General features: G+C 36.0%; 1 protein-coding gene across 2 annotated transcripts in view; it reads right to left on the reverse strand.

Annotated features, from left to right (window-relative positions):
• Positions 1–289: 289 nt before the first annotated feature.
• ckn (CRK like proto-oncogene, adaptor protein) overlaps positions 290–24,061 on the reverse strand; it is a 52,408-nt gene continuing 28,636 nt past the window's right edge. For both annotated transcript variants that reach the window (XM_015333931.2, XM_015333927.2), the window contains exons 2-7: positions 6,315–6,602; positions 5,850–6,173; positions 5,410–5,747; positions 4,745–5,131; positions 4,142–4,612; positions 290–4,040 (exon numbers count right to left, since the gene is read on the reverse strand). In XM_015333931.2, the coding sequence (XP_015189417.1) occupies positions 3,762–4,040; positions 4,142–4,612; positions 4,745–5,131; positions 5,410–5,747; positions 5,850–6,173; positions 6,315–6,594 (2,079 nt within the window). In that variant the 5' untranslated portion in view covers positions 6,595–6,602 and the 3' untranslated portion in view covers positions 290–3,761. The remainder of the gene's footprint in view (positions 4,041–4,141; positions 4,613–4,744; positions 5,132–5,409; positions 5,748–5,849; positions 6,174–6,314; positions 6,603–24,061) is intronic.

Genomic DNA, 24,061 nt, shown 5'->3' on the forward strand with positions numbered 1-24,061 from the left:
GCAGATGTTAATTACCTTTCTCGTTCTTTTTTCCAATAATGATTAAACTACCTACGAGGAAGTACGACTGATCGCATTTATAAAGTATACGATATGGAAGATGCGTTATTTCTTTTAAGGAAGAATCTCTACTAATATAATATTTCTAACGAGAGGAACGAATGATATAAATTAAGGGGAGGAAATATTATTATTAATCAATATTTGAAATTCAAACACACGAGTCACGTTCATCTTTATCGTCGATATCCATTTGCTATATATATATATATATATATATATATATATATATATATGGGATGAGGATGGAGTGGAAAAGGAGATGGGTATGGGGGAACAAGGGAATGGACAGGAGGAAGAGGAGGAGAGGGGTAGTGGATCATCATTCTATCGTCGTTTTCCCATCTTCGAAGAATATTCTTCTCGTATGTCTTTTTCGGGTTTTTTTCGATAGAAGAAGATGAACACCTCTCGATCATAGTATACAACAGCAAACTTACTCGACCGAAATCATAATCGGTAAGAATTTGTCAGAGGTGTCCGGAAAAAAGAAAGAAGAAGAAGAAGAAAAAAGAAAACGACGATCGCACGAGTATTTGTTGTCGTTCGCAGAGATCCTCTCGATCCGTCACTCAGCACTTCAAGATGTCTTTTTTTCTTCTTCTTCTTCTTTTTCTTCTTCTATGTATATCGTAATATATATTCTATATATACATATATATATCATGATAAACGCAAGCAATGATTTATGTTAAATTTTATAATTTAATAAACATCATTTTTAAAACTTGACAAAATGAAAAGAAATTAAAACAAAACAAAACAGCAAAAATAAAATATATTCAATCCTCTAGCACCGCAAAACACGACCCCCTCCCCCAAAATTCACTGCTCGCCGATGGTATATATATATATAAATATGTATGTATAGAACTATATAACTACAGTAGTTAACAAGACAAATCTGCGCACTGCGCTTTGTTGGCGGTGCCCGATTTTTTCGTTTTCTTTTACTTTTCTTTTTCTTTCCTTTTTAAATCCATTAATTCTAAGTTTATAAGTGTATCTCATGTTTCTGTGTGTATTTACGTGTTCTACAGCGTGTGTTTTATTTTGTCATGTCGGTGGAACGTATAATTGAATCCAATTAAGAGCAATGACCCATGTCGAGGCAAAAAAAATATAATAAAGTGCATCAGAGGAGCGATTACAATAAGTAAATACATCCAACGTGTTCCATTCGCAATTCACGCTATTTTTTTTCGTTTACTTTTGTTCTATTTTTCTATCTTTTTTTCTTTAATCAAAGAAACTGGTCCATACGGAGACCTCGACGGGCATTTCTTCAGATATTGGTAAAATAGACCAATCAGTTTTTTTTCGTATCTTATATTTTGATCAACGTTCCATATTTCAATCATGACAATGAATACCTAGTTGACAGTTTTTTCTTTTTTTTATTCTCACTAAAAACTCACGTTCTATAATACGTTTATTCCTTTAACTTGTTATTTATTTTATTTTATTTAACTTAATATTTTATTTTATTTTATATTCTTTCCTTATTAAATTTCATGCTTCTTACAATCCTACATAGAAGTCTCAGTACGCACCAGTATTCGGAGCAATAAGCACCTGGACACTGTGTGTTATTACATAACGTTTCATTGTTACGATTACGATTTGATTTGATACGTATGGATACTATCCGCACCATACGGTCGCACCACACACAGTAATAGTGAATTACGCGTACGTCACTATGTTTATTAGTACAGACAATAAATACAAAATGTTAATTGGCATACAGTAATAATGTCTCACCGCTAAAACCGTATTGCCTTGAAAAATTCGATCGCTGGCAAAGAACCTTCTTTCTTTCTTTCATTCTCATAATTTCCTTTCCTTCTATCTTACTCTCGGTCGGCTTTATTTTCTCTCAATTATTATTATTATTATTATTATTAATATTTATTATTATTATTATTATTATTATTATTATTATTATTTATTTATATTATTATTATTGTTATTATTATTAATATTATTATTATTATTATTATTATTATTATTATTATTATTTTTATAATAAAGTCACGTTGGAACTTCGTCGAAGGAATTCGAGACGAATTGAAGACGTTTATTTGAATTTCAAGTTCTCCTCTTTCCTTGCTAAAATTTTATTGTGTATGTGACGATCGTGAATATGTGTATGTATTGTCGCCTAACTTTGAAATAGTTGGTAACTACATTTCATTTCATTTCATTTCTTTTCTTTTTTTTTTTTTCATTTCTTTTCTTTTTTTTTGTCGTATCGCGTAGCCTATAACGAGAGTGAATGATTTATATGGTATAAATCCGAGTACGGAACGCGAAACTTTTTTTTCCTTACACAATAAGTATTTAAGTTGTCATAACGGTCATCGAAGGTCCCGGTCACATTATAATATAGTCTCTACGGAAGGACGGAAGTGAAAAAGGAAAAGTCGATAGTTGGAATGTATGCATGTATGTTGTATGTATGTATGTAAGTATGCATGTACGTGATATAATATCTGCTGCTATGAAATTCCCAGAGAAAATGATGCTTCAGTCTTTTTTTTTGGTAAGATTTCATTTTTTTTTGTTTCTAAACGTTTCAAAAGGCTCCAACTATTACGCTTTGTAAGAATTATTCGCAAGGAATCAAAATCCGTTATTATTATTCGCGAACCCTCACCCCTATCCCACGATTTCTTGTACGTATGCAAATATTTATGTTTCTTCTTTATTCTTTTTTTTTTCTTTTTTTTTTAACAAAATTGCTTTCGTGAAAAATATATAATACATGTCGCGAAGAAACGTATCGTATTAATCAATCAATTTAATATACATCCCGATCGTGTGTCATTTTTAATGACACCATAATGTTTCAAAATATAAAATGAAAAGAAAAATAGAAATACGATACAATTACTTTACTTCCGTGTGTGTGGTGATAAAAAAAAAATTTATTTCAAAATAAAAATAAAACTTGTGCAACTGTGCTGCAAAATCAGCTTATATATATATCTCTGGAAACTTCAATGGAAGTTCGTAATATTTCCCATAGAAAAATAAAGATCTTCCCCTCCCTAATTATTAACAAACAAACGAACAAACAAAAAAACAAAAAGAAACAGATTAAAAAACCCAATCGAAAAATACAAACGCGCGGAGAAAAAGGCATATTCGTAATATTTCGTCGTATCGACGATTTTTGACGCATTTTTTAGCGCATATAAATATCCTCTTATATTCCGTGACATAATTTGACTACATTTGTCGTTAAATCGACGTAGCGCAAACGCATTTAAACTGAGCCATCTATCGCCATATTGAAAATTAACGATTTTTCATTTATTTTCTTTTTGCCATCCGCGACAAAATTTCGAAGGCGTAAAGGACTCATTTATCAATTCGGTCACCTTGTATCATTAGTTTTTCTATCTTTTTCTAATACTTTTTTTTTATTTTCATTTTCTTTTTTTTCGTATTATCTCAGGTCGTTCTCAATTATCCGTGTATCAGCCCCCGTGTCTTTTCACGGTGACTACTACTATAACAAATGTTTTGTTGTTTACACCATCTTTGTCAAGTTTCTAAGTTCACGTGTAGTGTAGTATTATCTCCTAGGTAATAATTGTTGCGATTCCGTGTGAACTCGCCGTCAATTATGGCAACGCTAGTAGGAAGTTTAATAGCAAGTAATTGAAAAAGTGCAAAATTAAAGGCAGTGACGATTATGAATTCAGGCCCTGACGTTTTTCCTCTTCGAGCATCGCATCTAATTCGTCGGTCAATGTAGCAAGCATATTTCCAATATCATTGAGAACATCGGCAGGTTCGCCAAGGCCACCACCACCGCTGCTTGAATGATGTCCAACGATGTGACTACCGATACCACCACTACCACCACCACCACTCGTCGCGTATTCTTGGGCCCGAGCAGCTCTCTGCTTTATTGTACCAGCATTCTCGTTAGCAAATGGTAACGAGTCTGATTCTGTACTTGAACTCGACTACAAAAAAACATTTAAACAGATGTTCACGTTAATATCCAATAATCATAACACACCAATGAATTTTCTCTTATGTAAGAAATTTGATTGAAAAATAATACCTTAAAGCTAGCATCGGATCCATTCCGATGTTGCAGAGCAAGCGAGGCAATTAATTCGTGTTCCTCGTTAACATTGACGCTGACACTGCCCCAGGAACGTGACATCGAGGACGGTGGTCGATTAGTTGGTTGAGAAGTGGAAGATGCTGGCGCTGGTGCTGGTGGGGGAGGCGGAGTATGATGTAAATGATGATGATGTTGAAGATGATGATGCGTTTGATGTTGGTGATGATGATCCTCGCAGGAAGCAGTAGGCACGGGACCGCTGCAATCTATAACGACGTCACCAACGGTCGAACCACCAACAGTTACGACTGTTGGCCCACTTGTGTCTCTCGAACTTTGTCGTCTAGGTGGGGATGGTGGACAACGTTTTGGAAGATGCGGACTACTTTCCAATCCATACGTCAATTGATACTTGTTGTCGAAATCTCGGGGCAGCGATTTGAACTGCCCTGGTGTCGCGGTGACCTACATTTTGAAACGTCATGACGTCAGATCTATTCATATACATTCGTTCCTCTATCATTAAATTCTTAAATTCTTTTTTTTTTAACGAACACTGTAATGAATCGATGACAATCAACTTGATTGTTATTATACCTTTGCAACAGGCCGCGGACGAACCAAACAATGTCTCGGACGTGGAAGAGTTCCTCCACCCGCATCTACTGCTGAAGCATCGTTCGTAGGAGTGAGATCACCATCCTCAAAGCTTCGCGGGCGCCAATCTAAAGGTTGTGGATGCGATTGTGGCGCCGGCGAGGGTGGATAACCAAGCGGTGCGTCTTCCAAGCTTTCCAAAGACTTTCCTCTAGACCCACCTCTTCCCACCGTATTGTAATCACTCGGTAGAGCAGCGTACATGCTCCTCCAAGCACCACCGGTATTTCCTTCGTTTCCACCCCTTTGGAAGGATCTTAAAACAGGCGAGGAACAGTCCTCGTCGGGCGACGGCAAGTCGGGACCGCCTCGTTGAATAACGACGTCCTGAGAACCGATCAAAATGCAAATTTTACCTCTTGGTTCCGTCGAAGGCAAACTGTTGCCTTGAATAAAATTAAGGGGTTGTTGTGACTTGATCTCTCTGTATAAGCTCGCTGAATCGTAAAGATCCTTAACATCTCTTACAATGTTTTTCTCGTATTATTCCCATTTTGAATATATTTTTGTTTTTTTTTTTGTATAAGAAAAAACTCGTTAAAAAAGATCATACATTTCTGGCGAAATGGATTAGAATAAAATTAGCATTGATATTGTTTAATCACCTGCGTGTGTCCAGGATGAGGTGGGAGACGTGCGAGATCCAAAGGTTGTATGCGTTTGCCTGCTCGAATATCTTTAACTCTTTTGATAGCTAATAGCAATTTCTTTTGATGACCCAAACGCACAATACCAATGTCTTCAAGATCCTCCCAAGTAAGTGTCGTAACGTCTTCGACCGAACGCATACCCTGTTGATGAAGAGCACCGAGATATTCCTCGAGTCTTAAAAGTCTGAGCCATTCCTCAAGCGAACCAGGTACGTGCTCAGGTAATCCGTCTCCTATATTCAAATTGTCTATCTCCGCTTTTAAACGCTTCCTGTGATTGGGTTTCTTAATACCTGTGAAAACAAATGATACGATATTATAAACGTGATGAAGACAAATATTTCATGCAATAGCAAAAATATACAACATGTGTAAATATATATATATATATATACCTATAGCCGTGAGATCCTCCGGCGTCATGCGCGTTATAGTAGCAAGATCGTAACCCGCCGAAGCAAAGAGGGGAAAGTATTCCTCGAATTGTAGCTCGGTCAGCCAAGCGTGAACGACGTCGAGATCCGCCGGTCTGTCGGGATGGCTCCCAAGGGAGCTGATGGAACACCTCGGCGATGATGCGAGAGCACCAGGTCCGCGCGGACCCAAATGATATCCAGACGCTCTTCCAGAATCCAAAGACGCAGTTGAATGTCTCGAACCCGAACCCGATCCCGAACTACCAGGGCTATCTCTTCCGGGACTTTGGGTCATGTCGATACCTTCAAATTGAATAGATACATTTGATCGTTTTTCCAAGACCATGTCAATTGAGATTGTTCGCATACGGTCACGGATTGAAGAAAAGAAAGGGAAAGAAAATAAAAGGAAGGGAAAATTGTTCAAATACGTTTTCTCAGTACCTTGATCCTCCGCGTGGGCGTATTTGCCAACAACCGGTGGAAAGGCAAATCCAGGGTGCGTAAAAATAGGACCCGGACTTTTTCCAGATGGCATCCCATAAGAAGCATCGTCGGTGGCCGGGCCACCACCACCCCCGCCACTTCCAGGGAGGAAGCAGCTATCTTCGCTGCTCGCATATCCGGCCGAACCAAACGAAGAACCAGAATGTCGAAATACATCAGGTACGGCCGGCGGCGCTACTTTCTTCGCCTGAGTGACGGCTTTCGACGGCCGGCTCATACCGCCAACTGGAACATTCAAAAAAAAATTCATAAATAACATTTAAAATCATTACATTCGCCATAAGCAAACAAAAAATAAATAATATATTTCATATTTACAGGTCATATATTCTTCATTAAATTTATTATATTATTTTGAAACAGATGAAACATTGGAACATGATGCAAAATAAAATAATATTGGAAATAAATATTTATGTGGAAAGTCAGAAAAATTGTTCTCGTCTTCTTATCACCGAACAAGCATTTATTTTAAAATTAGCGTGATCGATGGACGACGACGAGGCCTGACAAAAAAAAGAGAAAGATATTCTCGACGAAGATTCGAGAAAGAAACGAGAGCCTTTTAATGATTGTGCGCTCGTTGTGAATTAAAGTCGATTATTGGGCAGGATCGGTAAAGACCCCGTTCCAAGAATGGTGCATCATTTTCACCAGCAATAGCACATTACGTTAAGTCGTTTAAGAATGCGACGTAATGAGAAAATCGATAAAAGTTTTTACTGCAGCCCATTGGATCACCGCCAATGCATATGTGCATATACTACCTACTCCTCGTTCTTTCCTTCCCTCCTCCTCCTATCCACCTACCCTCCTCTCTTTTTCTATAAAGATAACGAGGCAACGATTCGTTGCAGTTCGTTGATTAACGCGACTCTTCTCTCTCTCTCTTACAGTGATGGAAAATATAAGAAAGAAAAAGAATGGGTAGGAAAGAGAGATGCAATCCCGATGAATCACGTCTTCCATTGTGTTTTACCGATGTTGCGTACTCGTAAAGCGCGTAATATAAAATTCAAAGAAACAAACGACAATAACAACAACAACAACATAACTATTGGCAGCCGTCAACAGCAGCAAACCACGAGATGCTGCCGCAGAAGAAGAAGAAGAAGACTACTACAACACAGTGTTGTATCCTCAAGTATAGTAACAGCAGTAGCAGCAGAAAGCGTCAAGAAAATATTTCGCCTCTTTGAATCGTTACAACAGGCTCCCCCTTTTTTTTCTCTCTTTCTCCCCCTTTCACTCTTTTTCTCTTCTTTTCTCTCCTTTACGTCACTCTTGATGTAACGCAACGTTGACGACGACGACGACAACTATGATGACTATGACGAGGAGGACGACACCAGCCGTTCTAATTATCTCAATACCAGAATGTAGTAGTCGTCGTTCGTCGCCGTGCCGACGACGAAAGAGACCGAAGTATGAACGAACACTACCAACACGCACACTTCATATATATCTCTCTCACTCTCTCTTTTTTCTCTTTCCCCTAATCATTTCTTTTCGCGGATATATAACCTACAACAGTCGCGGGTTCTACTCAACGACAATGACTACCTTTCTCGTTTCTCCAAAGACGAGGATGATGTTGAGGGTGGTTTTGTACAAAAAAAGAAAGAAGAAGGGGAAAAAATAAAAGGAAGAAAAAAAAGAGAAAAAGAAAGATGCTAAAGCACCACCGACAGCGTCTAAATTCAGACTTGTTTCTTCCTCTCTCTCTCTTTCTTTCATTCTTTCTTTCTATTTCTCTACTACTACTCTCAACCTGAAAGTATATTCCGGAAACTCGAAGGTTTATTGCCCCAAGCGTTTCTTGGCTGACCAAACTCGTTGCCTTACGTCACTCACGATAAGAGAACGAACGGAAAGACGACGTAAAAGTTTACAATGCCAAATATCCCCCACGGACCTTTCTTCATCTTTCTGAGAAACGTGAGAAAGAAAGGAAAAGAAATGGTGTAAAAGTCAAAAAAATATTTTGCAAGATCAAACAAGACCATTTTCTTTTTCTTCTTCATCTTTATTTTATTTCATTCTTCAAAAGTATTATTAGAAAATAGTTAGAAATACAGAAATATAAATCAATGTTAAGTATTGGGTTGTTCGGAAAGTTCGTGCTGATTTTCGATAGGTGGCATAAAGTTCTTTTTGCTGAAAAACCTAAAAAGTTCTGGAGGGAGAAAATTTGTATGTTACCCCCCCCCCCCTAGAAAGGTTGTAAAACAGAATGACACTTATATATAATTTAATAAATATATACCAAAAAAGAAGAAACTTAAATGCGTTGCATTTTAATCTTCCGTCAAAATCGGCATGAACTTTCAGGACAATCCAATAGTTAGTTGAATGAAATAATAAACAAAAAGAAAAGAAATGATCCGACAATAAAAGCGAGTTTTGTGAAAAGTAAGAAAAGGTAGTAGTAGCTTTTTTGACTACTTGACACGTGATAATTAACATTATTCTTTCACAAGATTTCAATGCTCGTAGGTGGACGAGGAAGGTTTCCTTTATCTGGCGTAGGTGCGAAAGGAGAGAGAGGAGAACTTGACGCGACTTGAGGGGATATATAGGACAAGGAAGAAGAAGTAGAAGGAGTAGAAGGTGGAGTTAAAGAAGAAAAAAGAAGAAGAAGAAGAAGAAGAGGAGGAGGAGGTCAAAGTCAACGGGCTGTGTCAATTGGTTGCGCAAACACAGAAAAACTGATGTCTTTCGACGGGACAAAGAGACAAGGAGGAGTCGTCATCTCGTGTCTCTTTGGTACTCTTCTTTCCGAGAACTATCTTTTTCTTTTTTTATATCTATCTCGCTGAGTATAGCTGCTACGTAGCGGAATAATGAAGAAGAGACTAGAATGATGATGATAGAGAGAAGGAAGAAAAAGATAGAGGACTTTGGGGACACCCCAAGGAACCACTGAGCTTGCTTACAAAATTTAAATACTTTGCCTCTTGTGTCTCTTGAAAAAGAATCTTCTACTTCTACTTCAACTTTTACTTCTTCTACTTCTTCTTTACTTCGCACTTCTCTTCCGACATCGTGTCCTCTTTTGATGGGGATTGAAAGAACTCGACTGGAAATGGCAGTTCGACCCACTACCACCATCCTTTCTATTCCTTTTGTATTTTCTTTTTCCTTTTTTTAATTTTACCTTGTCAAATGACGATGGGTTACATTTCCTGACAAATCGTTAAGGAATCATATTTTTTTTAAATTATTTTTCTTTTTTTTTATTCTTATCGAAAAGATTATCATATGCGACTCAATTAACGGATGATACAATAGTTTTTTTTATTTTTTTTATCAAATGTGACGACAAAGGCAAAGATAAAAAAGAGATCTAAAAAGTAGATTCTTTTTTAAAATGTCCACTAAGCACGTTTGATATAGTTAGAACGTAGAAACAAAACGAAATAAAATCCGAGCAGTCGTACTATCTTTGGCATAAATAGACGTGGTATGCGAGACGATGATGGGCGTGCTATGTACTTCGTTGCATTGTGTGTGTGTGTGTGAGAGAGAGAGAGAGAGAGAGAAAGAGAGAACACGACCCACATCTAACTCGTGCATCTCTTGCAAAATTGCATTAATCTTCTAGCGCGCTTTATTTCTTCTTAACGATCTTGCCGGTTTACTGGAATGTTTATTCTACATAAAGAACGCGATACAATTTATAATTATTATCATTATTATTATTATAACATTTTTTTGTAATCTGTTAAAGTTCAGTATCTTGAAACATTTTCTTTTATAAAAAATTAATTATTAATAGAAAAATATAAATATTATAATTGTTATAAATAATAACATTATATAGCATTTTAAATAGATCATCAGTATATATATATATATTATAATAGGTATAAGATGACGATAAGGTTGCTTTCTCGTTGATGTTTTAATATTAATTTTATATATTAATAAAATACCAAACACACTTATAACAAAAAACTCTTTATTATAAATATTAAAGAAAAAAAATGAAAAATATTTAAAAAATACCGATAAATAAACAACCTTATCGACATGGTTATTATTATTATAGATTCCAGGTGTTAATAAATGAATGAAAAATATTCATATATATATATTTCAAATAAAAAAATAACCTTGATAAAAAAAAATAAAAAAAATAAAAAAGAGGGGGCGGATGGCGGACGGACGGGGGAGAAAAGAAACTCGAACGAAGACTCGAAAGTAAGATAAAGTTGAAGTCGAAGCACATATTCTCGCTAAATGCAAGATACCTTTAGTATACACACGTGAGTAAGTGTGTACGGTGTATGCTTACGTACAAAGTCGAACGTGAAGAACGGATCGTTCGTCGTTGTCGTCGTTGTCGAGGTAAGTACGAACATGAGCGTTTACAAAAGTAGGATAGAGAAACCGCGCTCGTTTCGACATGCTCCTCTTATGTCTTTTAATGTATTACTCTGTTGGACTTTTCGTCGTCCATCGTCTTTGGAGTCTTTGGAATCTTTGGATGAAAGATCATCTTCCAAAAGTCTTAACAACTACGTTCTTCTAACGCGTACATAAACTATATTCTTTTTACTTTAGAATTTTAAAATGTGTCATGTGTTTTCGATATGGTCCTTCCGTAAATACTATTATGCTATCTTCACCATAACGATACAGTACCTAACAAAAGTATCCAAGAAATATTTCCTTCTACACCTACTTCCACCCCATACAACCCAAAATATAATATAAATAAATCAAATTGTAATTTAATAATTTTTGGGTGGGACAAAAATATATTTAGATTTTGCAAATATATAATATTTGTATAATTAATAATTTTTGGGTGGAGGAAAAATATATTTAGTTTTTGCAAATATGTATGAGTAATAAGAAAATGATAGGTTATTGTAAACAGGTTAAATTATTATTTTGTAATTGTATTTAATTATAATTTAATTATTACAAATTTTTGAAAATAGGTTATTGTAATGTTCCACTGTAATATGAAACACCACCTTATATTTAATAAGAAAAAAATAAACGAAGAACCGGATGATGCATATCAAGAATGTTGTTTGATAAATAATAAAATTGAATTAGTGTAAATATAATTTTATTTATTACTGTATGCAAGACGCGTGTATACACGCCCACGTAACTAAATACGTATATATAAGATAGGAACGTTGAAATGTTATTTTGAAAAGGCTTTTAAAGACAGCAGCACGTTTTGTATCCACATTGAGAGAAGATCCTTAAGGCACGTAAATATAGATACGCGGTGTATAGATCTCTGCTCGACTTACTTTAAGAAGAAATACGATAAGTGTTCGTAAATAATTCCACACGTACACATCATCATCCTTCTCGAACTTCCTCGAACGATGATGATGATGATGATTACTATTCCTCGAAAATAAACTTGCTAATTAAAGTATACCAGGGAGTAAGTTGAATCCAAACTTTCCAAAGGTTTTTTGGTTGTTGCATTTTTTTTCTTTTTTTATTTTTATCAACACCTCTCTTTTCTTTCTTTCTTCTGCCCATTTATTTTACTTTCCCCAAATAACTTTTGCATAAATAAACTATTGAAATGAATGCCAATCAGTACGATCGAAACTAAACTAAAAACATTAAATACTTTTTCGTTTAACACGTATACACACACATTCATATTCTCTCTCTCTCTCTCTCTCTCTCTCTCTCTCTAATTAAAACGAATGAAAAAACTTGGGAAAGTTTAAATTAGCATAGGAATTAATTTTATTTCTTCGACAATCTTCAAAAAAAAATTACCATCTTATCCTCTTCCCTCCTGTTGAAAAAACAATAGAACTTAGAATCGATTAACAAAACTAATAACTCAATAAATACTTTTTTTCAAGATATTCTTTTTCTATTTCTCTAGGGAAAAAGAAGAAAAGAAAAAAAAGAAACGAATAAACTTACAATTAGAAAAGTTCAAACGACTATGTGAGAATTAGTTTTATTTCTTCGATAGTCTATAAGCAAAGTTAAAGGTAACTCCCCCTAAAAGCAATATACTTAGAGACTTGAAAGTTAATCGAAAAGTCGCTTGGTTTATATTCTGCCTCTCCGTTTACGATGGGATACGCGACGAGGGAGGAAGGAGGGGGTGGTGTGGTGTGCAACGTACGATCTAGTTCACAAAGTTCATTCGAGTCCTCGTACGCTCGGCATCGAACGTGCCAGTTTCCAGATCGTTTCTGCGAAGGTCCCTCCTTGCTACTGCTTACGTGAGCTCACATATCCTACCTTCTACAAACTTCACATAGACACTACACCATTGCCATCACCATTACCATCACCATCAAATACACCCGTACACACCCGGTATTCGCATAAAAATACGTAAACACAACATATACCTATACTCTACGCGTAAACACACGGGTGTGCACCTATATTCACTGGTTGTATATACATATACATATGCAAACGTATGCACACGTATGCAAGGACACGTGTGAGTGTGTATATATCGATGATACGTGGCACACAACTTAACGAAGGCTTACTTACAATGCACGTACTGTGTGTGCCTGCCTGGCCAACGAACGATCAGCTTTGCTTCTTTTCTTCCTTGCGATGCTCGGCCGATGGACCGAGGGTAATTTACGAGCACAACCTTAGCTAGGGACGCGGAATTACGGTACGGAAAGAACGTACGACGGGTATGTACGATCGATCGATCGAGAACGAAAGTCTCTCTTTTCTCGTTATTTCGATCCTGCGTTTCACTTTACTTTACTTTACTTCACGACGAGGACGAAGACGACGTTTCTTCCCACCAATTGGACCCGACTAGTTTCTAAACGAAAACGATTAGAATCGATTGCGACACGATTCTTTTTTTTTCCTTTTGTGTTTAATTTTTTTTAGAAGGAGAAGAAGAAGAAAATAAGAAAACGATTGATCTCGATAAAACCAAATTAAATTGTTCATTCGTCTCTTTTATAGTCAACTGGAATTTGTTGTACAGCAAGTTCCTTTTCTCAATTCTTATACAATGATCGACTTTAATTTTTTTCATCAAGAAAAAAATTGTAAAATTTAGTGGCATTGTATTTAATTTGATAATAGTTTACAATTTTATTTTTAAACATTTTTTAATGATTAAATAATATTATAGAAAATTTTAAATTGGCGTGATTTGAATATTGATTAGTAACTGAATAAATTATACCTTAGATAATATATAAGTATAAAATATATAAATAAATTAATTAATAAATAAATTAAAATAATATATAAATAAATATTTATTACATCATTTGTTCACACACAAAATAAAAATTGTTTAACATTCAAGAATAAAAAAAATTACTCACTGTGTATGCTTACCCGTACCAATATACTTTCTATCTCAAACTTTTTGAAGAAAATACAATACAGAAAAGAATTCTTTAAGAACAGAAAAGTACTATACTCTTCTTAAGTCACTTTTCATAAATTAATATCGAACTAACGATGTCGTTGAAGAGTTAAAGTCGTCATGCAAATGACTAGGCTCTACTTCAAATATTGAATCGTCTATTTTCTTTCTTCTTCTTCTTTTTCTTCATCATCATCATAATCATAATCATCATTTTTTTCCTTTTCTTTCTTTTCATTTCTTTTCTTAGTTCGAGTTAGATGGAAGAAGAACGGTCAAAGACGGTAAAACGCCAACTGGAAATAGTTATTATGACAATTCAAAAGCTATCATTAGAGAATTACGGCGTAGGCGTGTTAGCACGTGTCAACGTGACACATGTGTCATTCCTAGTTCGATACATCGTATATACGTCACTTTGATACAACACACATACACACAAGACATGACTTTTTATCGCGTTCGCAGTCCTAACGCGTGTAACAAACAACATGACGTGTGGGGAGTGCACCACACACCGTTTAATTAACACGAATAAAAAGAACATGAGAGAAAAAGAGATAGAGAAAAAGATAGAAGGAACATACTACCTTTTTTTTCTCTTTTCTTTTTTCGTATATCCTATCAACGCTTAGATCAATATATTTTATACAGATATTAATAGAAGATAGATAATAATACGTCCGATAGATAATCGTAATAAGTTGCTTATCTAAAGCCTTAGCTTTTTATCTAAATTACGATGCCCAGTTTATTTAAAATAAAACATACGATAATTATTATACGATACGCACACACACGCGCACACACACACACACACACACACACACACAAATATATATATATATATATATATATATATATATATATATACATACGCGCGCTCGTGCACGTATTATACACAAAGAAAGATATGTATAACACAAGTTGGCTTTGATCGACCCTTTTCTAAGAACTTTCTCCGACTCACTCGCTAATTAATTCGGGGAGAGATAATCGTTGAAGAAAAAAAATCGTATGAACGATGTTCATACGCGTTATAGAGGGGGGAGGAAAAATATAAACGAAATAAATTCATAATCGAATAAATGGCAAAATGCAGCCAGGCTACTTTGAATAATAAGAGTTGTTGTTATTGTTATTTAGTGTAATAGTAGTGGTCAGTCGATCGAGTCATGGCAAACGTCATTAACCACGATAAGAACCAATATACTACTTGAATGTCAATTTAGCGAGAGAAACAACAGCCGGTGTTCTGCAACAGGAACACACTCGGCCCAGCCATGCCAGTTTAGTGTAACTCCGGACGGATATTGCTCCCTATTATTATCGAAGAAGAGTGGATAGAAAAAGACAAAATAAAAAAGAGAGACAAAGAAAGATATATATATATATATATATAACAGTAACGAAGGGACTTCTCGTTCCTTTTTCTAACCAACATTTTAACTCTTTCTTTATTTCTCTTATTTTATGCAATTTTCTTCCTCCTTTTATCGTACGTACATAACCAATGTATACGTGTGTGTGTTTGTGTATAGAAAAGAAACGATAAAACCGACATAGCTCGAACGAACGGGTTTCTCTCGATTCTTAGAATTGGGCAGACGAGCTTGAGCAAGAATGAAGAAAAAGGACATGCTGGTACTGTACTCGGACACACGTTGCGAGAGAGGAACCATAAGGTACTTCCTACTTCTCTCTACAAAGAATAGAAAGAAAAAAAAACTTAGAAAGAAAACAGCTACAAACTAAAAAGTTTAATACAGCTTATCGTTAATAATAGGTATATTGATAAATTTTGATACGATTCATCGTTGTTTTACACGAGAGCTTTCCTATCAACTAGAACATTATTCAATTATCATAGCAAGCAAAGAAAAACTAACAAAAATAAATACCGATTAGTCTTAATTAATTTTTACACACACATACACATACCACTCGTAAATTGTATTTAAAATATAAATCTAATCTTGGTTTAATTTATAATATTTTTTAATAAATTTTTTTAAATTAGGTCGCTCCAAAAGTTTCTCTTCTTTTTCTTTTTTTAAATAATTTTATATATAATATAATTTTATATTTTTTAATTTTATTATTTAATATTTAATATATATTTTAAATATAATTTTATATTATATATTTATATTATATATTTATATTATATATTTAAATTATAATATAATTTTATATGCACAATATTTTTTATGTTGAATAATACACAGTAAAAAAAAGGTAATATAAAGTTAGAATTGTGAAATTATTTAATAAATTAACATAAAAAATATTACGCATACAATATTATGCAATTTATCACCAAAAAAAAGGAAGATATTTTTGGGACAATCTAATAACTAACGTATAAAATTCCGAATTCTTGACAAGTAGTAATGGTATCTATACACATATACTTAAATACTCACATGTCCGTGACCTCGACTATCTTTCTTGCATTAAATTAACGAGCATTCGTTTAACGATTACGTTTTAAATGGATCAATCGAAATGAAACAACCTATATATGGTAGATCGATTTTCCGCAATCGGATATCTTGCGATCCAAAAATGGTGAACGAAGTAATGAAAAAAAAAAAAAGAAGAAGAAGTAAAAGGAGGTGCTGAATGAGGAGGAGGAAGAAAAAGATCAGAAGAAGGATTGAGGAGAGGGTGACGATGGGAGAGGAGGACGCTCTCGTTTCGTTCGTCGTTGAGATCGGTCAAGCTCGGTTACGAAATCTGAAAAGAAGGTAATGCAAGAAGAGAGTCGAAGAGAGAAGGACGAACAAGCGAAGGCGGAGAAGGAGGTGAAGGAAGAGGGGGAGGGGGAGGAGGTGGCACGAATAGAGAAGGGACTGCACTTGGAACGAGTTCGTAAACTCGATTCGAACGGACTCGGAGAAAATGATCGTCATCGTTGTCGTCGTTTCGCTAACCAAAGTCGGCCGATTTCATTACTTCTCCATCTTTCTTCCCCACCCCTTGACCACCCTTCCCTTCCCCTCCTTCTCACCATCTTTTTCCTTTTCCTCTTCCTCTTCCTCCTACTTCAACTCTCCTCCTCCGCCTTTATTACTCTCTCTCTCTCTCTCTCTCTCTCTTATTATCTCTTACATTTTTGTTTTCTTTCTTGGTTATCTCGGTATAATGCAGAACAAATACCTACTAAAATATTCTCCTTCGTAAAGAATAGAAAACTAAAAGTTGTTAAACTCTTAACTAATGGAATGTTAGAATATTACAGTCATTTTCTAACATTTAAGTGATATTTATATATATGAAAAATATTATCTTAATTTCTTCATATAAATAATAATATAAAATAGATTCTTTCTCTCTCTCTTTCTCTCTCTCTCTCTCTATTAATAATTTTCTAATACGTGTAGAAATGTCGATATATTTTATTACGATATATGATCTTTCTCTCATACACGCATACACTCTCTTTTTTTAGCGTGATTTCGAATGGTATCAATAATTTTACTTTTTTATATTATAATATACAAAACATGATTATTTTATTACCATAAATAAACTTTCCCTATATCTTTTACTTTTTTTTTACCGTGAAATTGTTTAGAGATCGTGTCAATAATTTTCTAGAACTCCGATACCTAACAAAAATAAAAAAAAATAAATAAATAATCTTCCCTAACTCCTCTTTTTTTACTCTCTACACTTAAGATATTTAACTTTCCTCTACCAACTTCTCTCCGATCTTTAAACGTTGTTAGGAAAAATGAATTGGATCGAATGATAATCGACAAAGTCGTTTTACATCCCTCCTCGTAGAGAACAGAACTCAAGTGTCTGTTTTCATCACGTTGTTGTCATCATCCTCATCCAACATCCTCATCCTCATCCTCGTCGTCATCGTCATAGTCATCGGTTGATCTAAGTTAACTCAGGCCTGTCTCTCCCGCTGGCAGGCAGCTGCCTTTACCAATACATATATACATATCCATATATATGTGTATGTGTAAATATGTGGTATAAGGTTCGCGAGAAAATGCGCCTTATCGAGTAATGCCACCGAGAGCAACCAGCTAGCAAGCAAGTAACCAAGCAAAGCCAGCTTGGAAGCCGCTGCCGGCAAGTAACGCCGTCCTCTCGACGACGTAACGATGCCCTCCTCGTTCTGCCTTTTCATTGGCTATCCTTTTCTCTTTCTCTTTCTCATTCTCTTTCGATCAGCAGAGAGTTCAGGTTCCGTTCCGTTCCGTTCGCGCGTATATACATACATGCATACGTGTACCGCGAGATATATACGGTCACAAGAGAGAAAGAGAGAAAGAGAGAAAGAGAGAGAGAGAGAGAGAGAGAGAGAGCGCAATCGCGTTCCTCGTCGACGCCCACCGTCGTACTACTACTCTTCGACGTTGAACGATGCATAAAATGTGACGATAAATGAAAAAGGATAGCCCGATAAAACGAACATCGATTCGTACGAAGACCTCGAGGATTATTATCTGTTTTCGCTATTACCTATACTCCCCCTACCCCAACTCCCCTGGCCGTTTTTCCCGTCGATTAAAAGCGAGTCTTTACCCCGAGTCGCCAATTCATATTTTTATTTCCCCATTCTGTAAAAGCCGTTAAACGCAACCTTTCAGCTTTTGCCTACTCTCGCTTTGGTAGTATGTACGCAAATCAGAAATATGCATACATGTTATAAATGTATATATTTTGAATAACATGTTTTAATGGTTTATCGACGAATGACGAAGCACGATCAACCAATACGCTGATACGGTTTTCGATCGAAACAATTTCTCTCTTGTTAAAACACGACACACAGTATGGTATGTAACGTCAAATGCGACCTTGATTATTTTACTTTGATCAGTTTCCCATTCCTTTCTTCTTTTTTTTTTTTTGCAATTTTATAACAGAACTTTGATACCGACAAATACATTAACGTTCTAGACAAATATAATAATAAAAGAATCGAATATATGTAGAATTTTATTCATGCAAATATAAGCTAGTTCTAACATTTTTTATTTTTTATATTTTTGAGGATTTTACTAAAAAGCAAATTTCGACCTATTACATAGGTTGAAAAGTTCTGAGCCTAACGTAGAAACAATTCTTTTTCAGGTAAAACTCACTTTTAGTTAAAACAAAAAATACTCAGGTTTTATTTCTCGAATTTCAATACTTTTCAACCCACTCTCGTGTATCCGGAAGTATTGAATAAAAGCAAAAAAAAATATTCACTTTCTTTTAATATTTTATCTTTTTTTTCCTAATATTTCATTCTCTACCACTTGAAGGAGGGGTTCCACAAAGAAAGCATAATCTTTCTCTTAGGTCGTAAGAGTAAGTGAGTACTCTTTTATCGACGATAGACCAACGAACAGTGAGCAATTAGTCGCGCAAAGGAAAATAATAAAGAACCGACTATCCATCTCCGTCTGTCGTTTTTAATTCGTTGAACGTTCTTTGAGTGTATTGCGTATCGAGACAGCTATCGGGACAAGGCGGGTCAGGGTTCGTCATCTCTTCTCTTACCATAACCATAAACAGGCTCTCGTCGAACAGCTTTCCATCGATCTCGAGTCAAGCAAACGGATATTCTACAGCTAGCCAACCAACTAGGCTTTGATTTTACCAAGATCACTAGACACGTGCCATATGTAAGTAAGTACTTACTTGCTTACTTACTTACTTACTTACTTACTTACTTACTTATTCCTAAGAAAAAAGGAGACATGAGGTAGAGAGAGAGAGAGAGAGAGAGACACTTACGGTGCATGAGGTTCCGCCAGCTGCCATAAATCGCTTTGATGCACTTGTCGAGTGGAGTAGCAGCGAACAGATTTGTGCCGGTTTTACGCGTACCAAGATTCCCTTCGGAACGACTCCTGAAGAGTGTACCGCTAGGAATGAACGTTCCAATCGTGGGTGTTCGAGATTCACACGGATACAATTTAGTTTCAGATTTTTCAATTATTCCGTTTGGTAACCAAGATTCCATAGCTGGATCGCGAAAACTACGATAGGTCGATGAAAGTTTTTTTGATGATTTTTGAAGAAAACGTTTGCCAGGCGGCAAAGGCGGTGGACCAAGACAACTGGTAACCGCTGTTATCGCCATATTTCAAATTTATTTATTTTTTGTAATTTTATTACAGCACTTTTTTGTAATGATCTTGAGTTAATCAGTTCGATAATGAGCAGATGAATTGATCGTCTTTGTACGTCATTTCCTGATTAAACACAGCAATCTCCTTCTAAGGGAGACAAGGAAATCTTTGCAAAGCACTATCAGCAAGATAGACCGGAAACCTGTCTATCCTTGCGTGATACAATCTCAAAGGCTAACTTCCAAGAGTCAATAAGTTTCTCTTTACCCGTAGCTGCCACTGGGACGACTTAAGGGAGTTTAAGTTTATTATTGGCCGATGCAGCAGTTAACGCGACACCTAATGATTCACCAACCAGTTTCCGAGAGGCATACGGAAGAAAAAGAGGAAGAAGAAGAAGAAACAAAAATCTTTAACAGATGCACACAACCTTATATACATAAGATTTAATACTCCGTAACTTTTAACACCTTTTAAAAGATTTAACTCGTGAGAATCGAAAAATATTGTATAAGTTATCCGCAAGTAACAGATGTAATGCATAGTACTTTCTTCTGTATACTAAATCACCGTACAAAGATAGATCGTATAATAGTAGTAGCAGAAGAAGTCTTAGGTTAGGAGGATGAAGTCATCGCTAATGATTCACGAATACACCAGAAATTCACGCTCACTGCCAAGTTCCGTTCTTGATTAAATATCTAAACGTGAGATCTGACGAAAAATATATTACAAAAACGTAACGATACTTCTATAAGAACACTTTCTTTTTTTTTTTTTTCAATAGATCGTGAAAGAGAAACTTTTGCACGAATCTTTGGAAACGTTTCTGGTAAACGGATAAGAAAAGACTGTCAGAAATGTTCGCCGAATAGCCACAACTATCTCTCTCTCTCTTTTTTCTTTTCTTTCTTTCTTCCTTTCAGATTTCTCTCTCTTTCTCGTTCTATTCGAGGTTTTAAACCAAGTGATGGAGAAAGAGGTAATGGCGGTGGTGATAGTGGTGGCGAATGCAAAGGGGCGAGGTCGAAGGTGGGTGAACGAGTTCCCGGACAGAGACCGGTGGCGTGGGCCGCCCCTGCATTTGGTCGCGTGGGTTTCAAAAAGCGCGACATGTGAATCGAAACTCTCTCGCAGTATAGTAACAGCAACAGCAGTAGTAACAGCAACAGCAGCAGGAGTAACAGCAACAACAACGTATAAAAATATCGAGAAGAGAAGAGGACGGAAAAAGGCGGGCCCCAAAGAGGAATGGGGAAAAAGTGAAAGAAAGAGAGAGAACGTTATGTAGCAGGAAAAGTCCAGACGACGAGATTTCATTGATCGGAACGAGTATATATAATGGTGTTCAACGATTTCGCAAGAAAGTCGTTTATATAGAAAACTGCCCTGACGTTTTCGTCATTTTAAATAAAGGTCATCGATACGATTTAAGCGCCTCCTTTCTACATTGCCAGCACGCACGCACGCACGCACGCACGCACGCACGCACACACACACACTTCGCTGGTGGCGCACATGTTTACTCGAATATGTTAAACGATCATTCTCGCGTTCATACGTTGTTAAACGTTACGAATATATTATATATGTATATATTTTCACGTCGTTGAAGTTATTTTTTTCTTTCTCTTCTTGTTTTTTCATCATCGTATTGCTCTCTTTGCTAATTCATATTTACTTTCTATATTCGAGTAATATTTTTTTTATTTTTTTTTTTAATGACATAAGTCCACTTATCCTAGTAGCATAAAATATTGAAAAATATTCAATAAATGTGTATTTAATATTAAAAAGACATTAAATCTCTTTTTAATATTAAATACACATGTATTCAATATTTTGTGCTACTAGGGTATTTTTTTGTTTTATTCTAAATCTTCGATAAGTAATAAAAATAAAAGGATAATGTAATAATCTCGAATTAATTTCAATCTCCTATTTTTTCGAATGACGTAAGGATTATTAATTAACATTACGGTAATAATAAAAGAAAGGATTAAAATTTACTATTCAGAGTATTTTACCTGATGGCTTTATCACGCTAATTTACAAAAGATCGAGGACGACTTTGGAAAAAAAAGAAAGAAAGAATAGGTAGGATTTTCATCCAAGTACTATGTTCTTTCTTGCTGCTTTCATACATATAAAAGGAGAGAGGAAGAAAGAGAAAGAGAGAGGAAAAAGGGACTAGTCTCGATTAATACTATTCTCCAATTTGAAGAGTCTCTCGTTCCCATTTCCAAAGGCTATGGGCGGTAGAAGCTAACCGGTTGAGAGCTACAAGAAGAGGAACGTCTCCTCCCCAATAATACCCCTTCCTCCCTCCCCCACACACATATACATACATACAAATATCTATATCGAATACGGTATTGTGTTTCTGAAATATTCGCGAGATCTCGTGTATTGTAAGAATTTCATTCTCCGCAGGCTATCCGTAGATCCTCGACGACGTCTCTAAAGACCATCATCTCACAACCATTCCAAACTGAAGTCGTAGCTCGGTTCAATTTCCGTCCTAAACGAAAGAAATTCATGGAAAGAACTTTTGCCTCGCGAATAAGCAAGTTGCCAATAAAAAAAAGATATAAAAAAAGAAGAAGAAGAAGAGAGAAAGTTGGATGAGGAGAGGGTCACAAATAAAACTACGACGAGTATGTAGGGCTAGGACAACGTGTATGTATATATGTATGCGTGTATGTATGGGTAGGGTCTCTTTAAAAAAAAAAAAGTAAAAAAAATCGAAAAGAGAGTTCTCTCTCTCTTTCGCGAGGAATCAAAGAGAAAAGAACGAAAAAGAAGAAGAAGAAGAAGAAGAAGAAATAAAGAAACGCAACGCGGCTACGAATAAAGGAAAGAAGAATCTGGTAGAAAACGATGAGAGAGAAGAGAAGAGGAAAGGAGAGGAGCGAAGAAAGGTAAAGGGAGGAGATGCATGGGGAATGGGAGGGAAAAGGGGGAACGGGGGATTAGTCTGCCAAGGGATGTTCCCGCTCGATATGCATTGTCTGCCCTGTCCCCCTTTTCAGTTTCCACTCCTCCTCTCTCTTCCAACTGCCTAGCCCTCTCCTCTCTTCTCTCTCTCTCTTTTCATTCTTCCTCTTGCCCTCCTGCTTTCACCTCCGCCCTCGCACGCACGTACACACAAGCTAAAGCAAGCAGAGTCTCTCTCTGCCAGCTAGGATTCTCGCGGAACGAAGCAGTAACGATCTCGTACACGAGGGCACGCGGTATCGTAGGTATTACATATGTGTGTGTATAAGTACATGTGTATCTACACCTAAGCATCGTACATATGCTTTCTCTCTCTTTCTTTCTTTCTATCTTTCACTTTCTGACTCTTTCGCACATTTTCTTACTCTCTCTCTCTCTCTTGGTTGGTTGGTTGGTTGGTTGGTTGGTTGGTTGCTTGCTTGCTTGCTTGCTCGTGACACACGTACGTTCGTTAAGAGTTACACGCGAGAGAGACACCCGCGGCTATTTCTGCATTATTACGACCTGCAGAGCCTTTGTCCCTGCGCTAAAACACGAAATTACCTTGTAAGCTCTGCTCTTTCTCTCTCTTTCTCTCTCTCTTTCGCGGATGCGACTTCTCTGCGGTGACTTCCCATATCGAACGAATACGGACACGGACAAAGAACGACATATAGTTTTGACGCTTTCTTCCTTTCTTTCTCGCTTGCTATTTTTTCTCTTTCTTCTTTACTACTCTTAGGCAAAGACTTTTCCGTTTTATCTTCCTGAGTGCAGAGATCACTCGGTACTCGTTTAACGTTGCTGCTGCTATTGCTGATGCTACAAATTTTCTTAGCGTGTAACATCCAACATTGGGGGGGGGGGGAACTTTACTACTACTACTACTACTACCTACTACGACTATTACTACTTCTTTTTCACTTTCCCACGATGCGCGTTTGACAAACCGTGCGAAAGTATACCTACGATTTTAAAGCTAAAAAAAGAGTATATTACGTAATATATTTCGCAAATTTTAATATAAGTCATACACGTTAAAGACATATTAACCATAATATATTAAAATATAATAAATATTTAAATGTGAAAGAGATGAAAGAATTATAATACCAGTTCTTTTTTTTTTTTTTTAATTATTTTTCCTTTCTTTGATCTAGTAGAAAAATTTGGTTAGACGTTATAAATGGAAAATTCTATTTTCTTCGCTTTTTACCTACGTTTTTGTAGAGAATCTCATGAAATATTCTATT

Source organism: Polistes dominula, unplaced genomic scaffold, assembly GCF_049000335.1.
Source record: "Polistes dominula isolate Pdom_NZ unplaced genomic scaffold, Pdom_raw_medaka contig_31, whole genome shotgun sequence".
In the NCBI taxonomy this organism is placed as follows: Eukaryota; Metazoa; Arthropoda; class Insecta; order Hymenoptera; family Vespidae; genus Polistes; species Polistes dominula.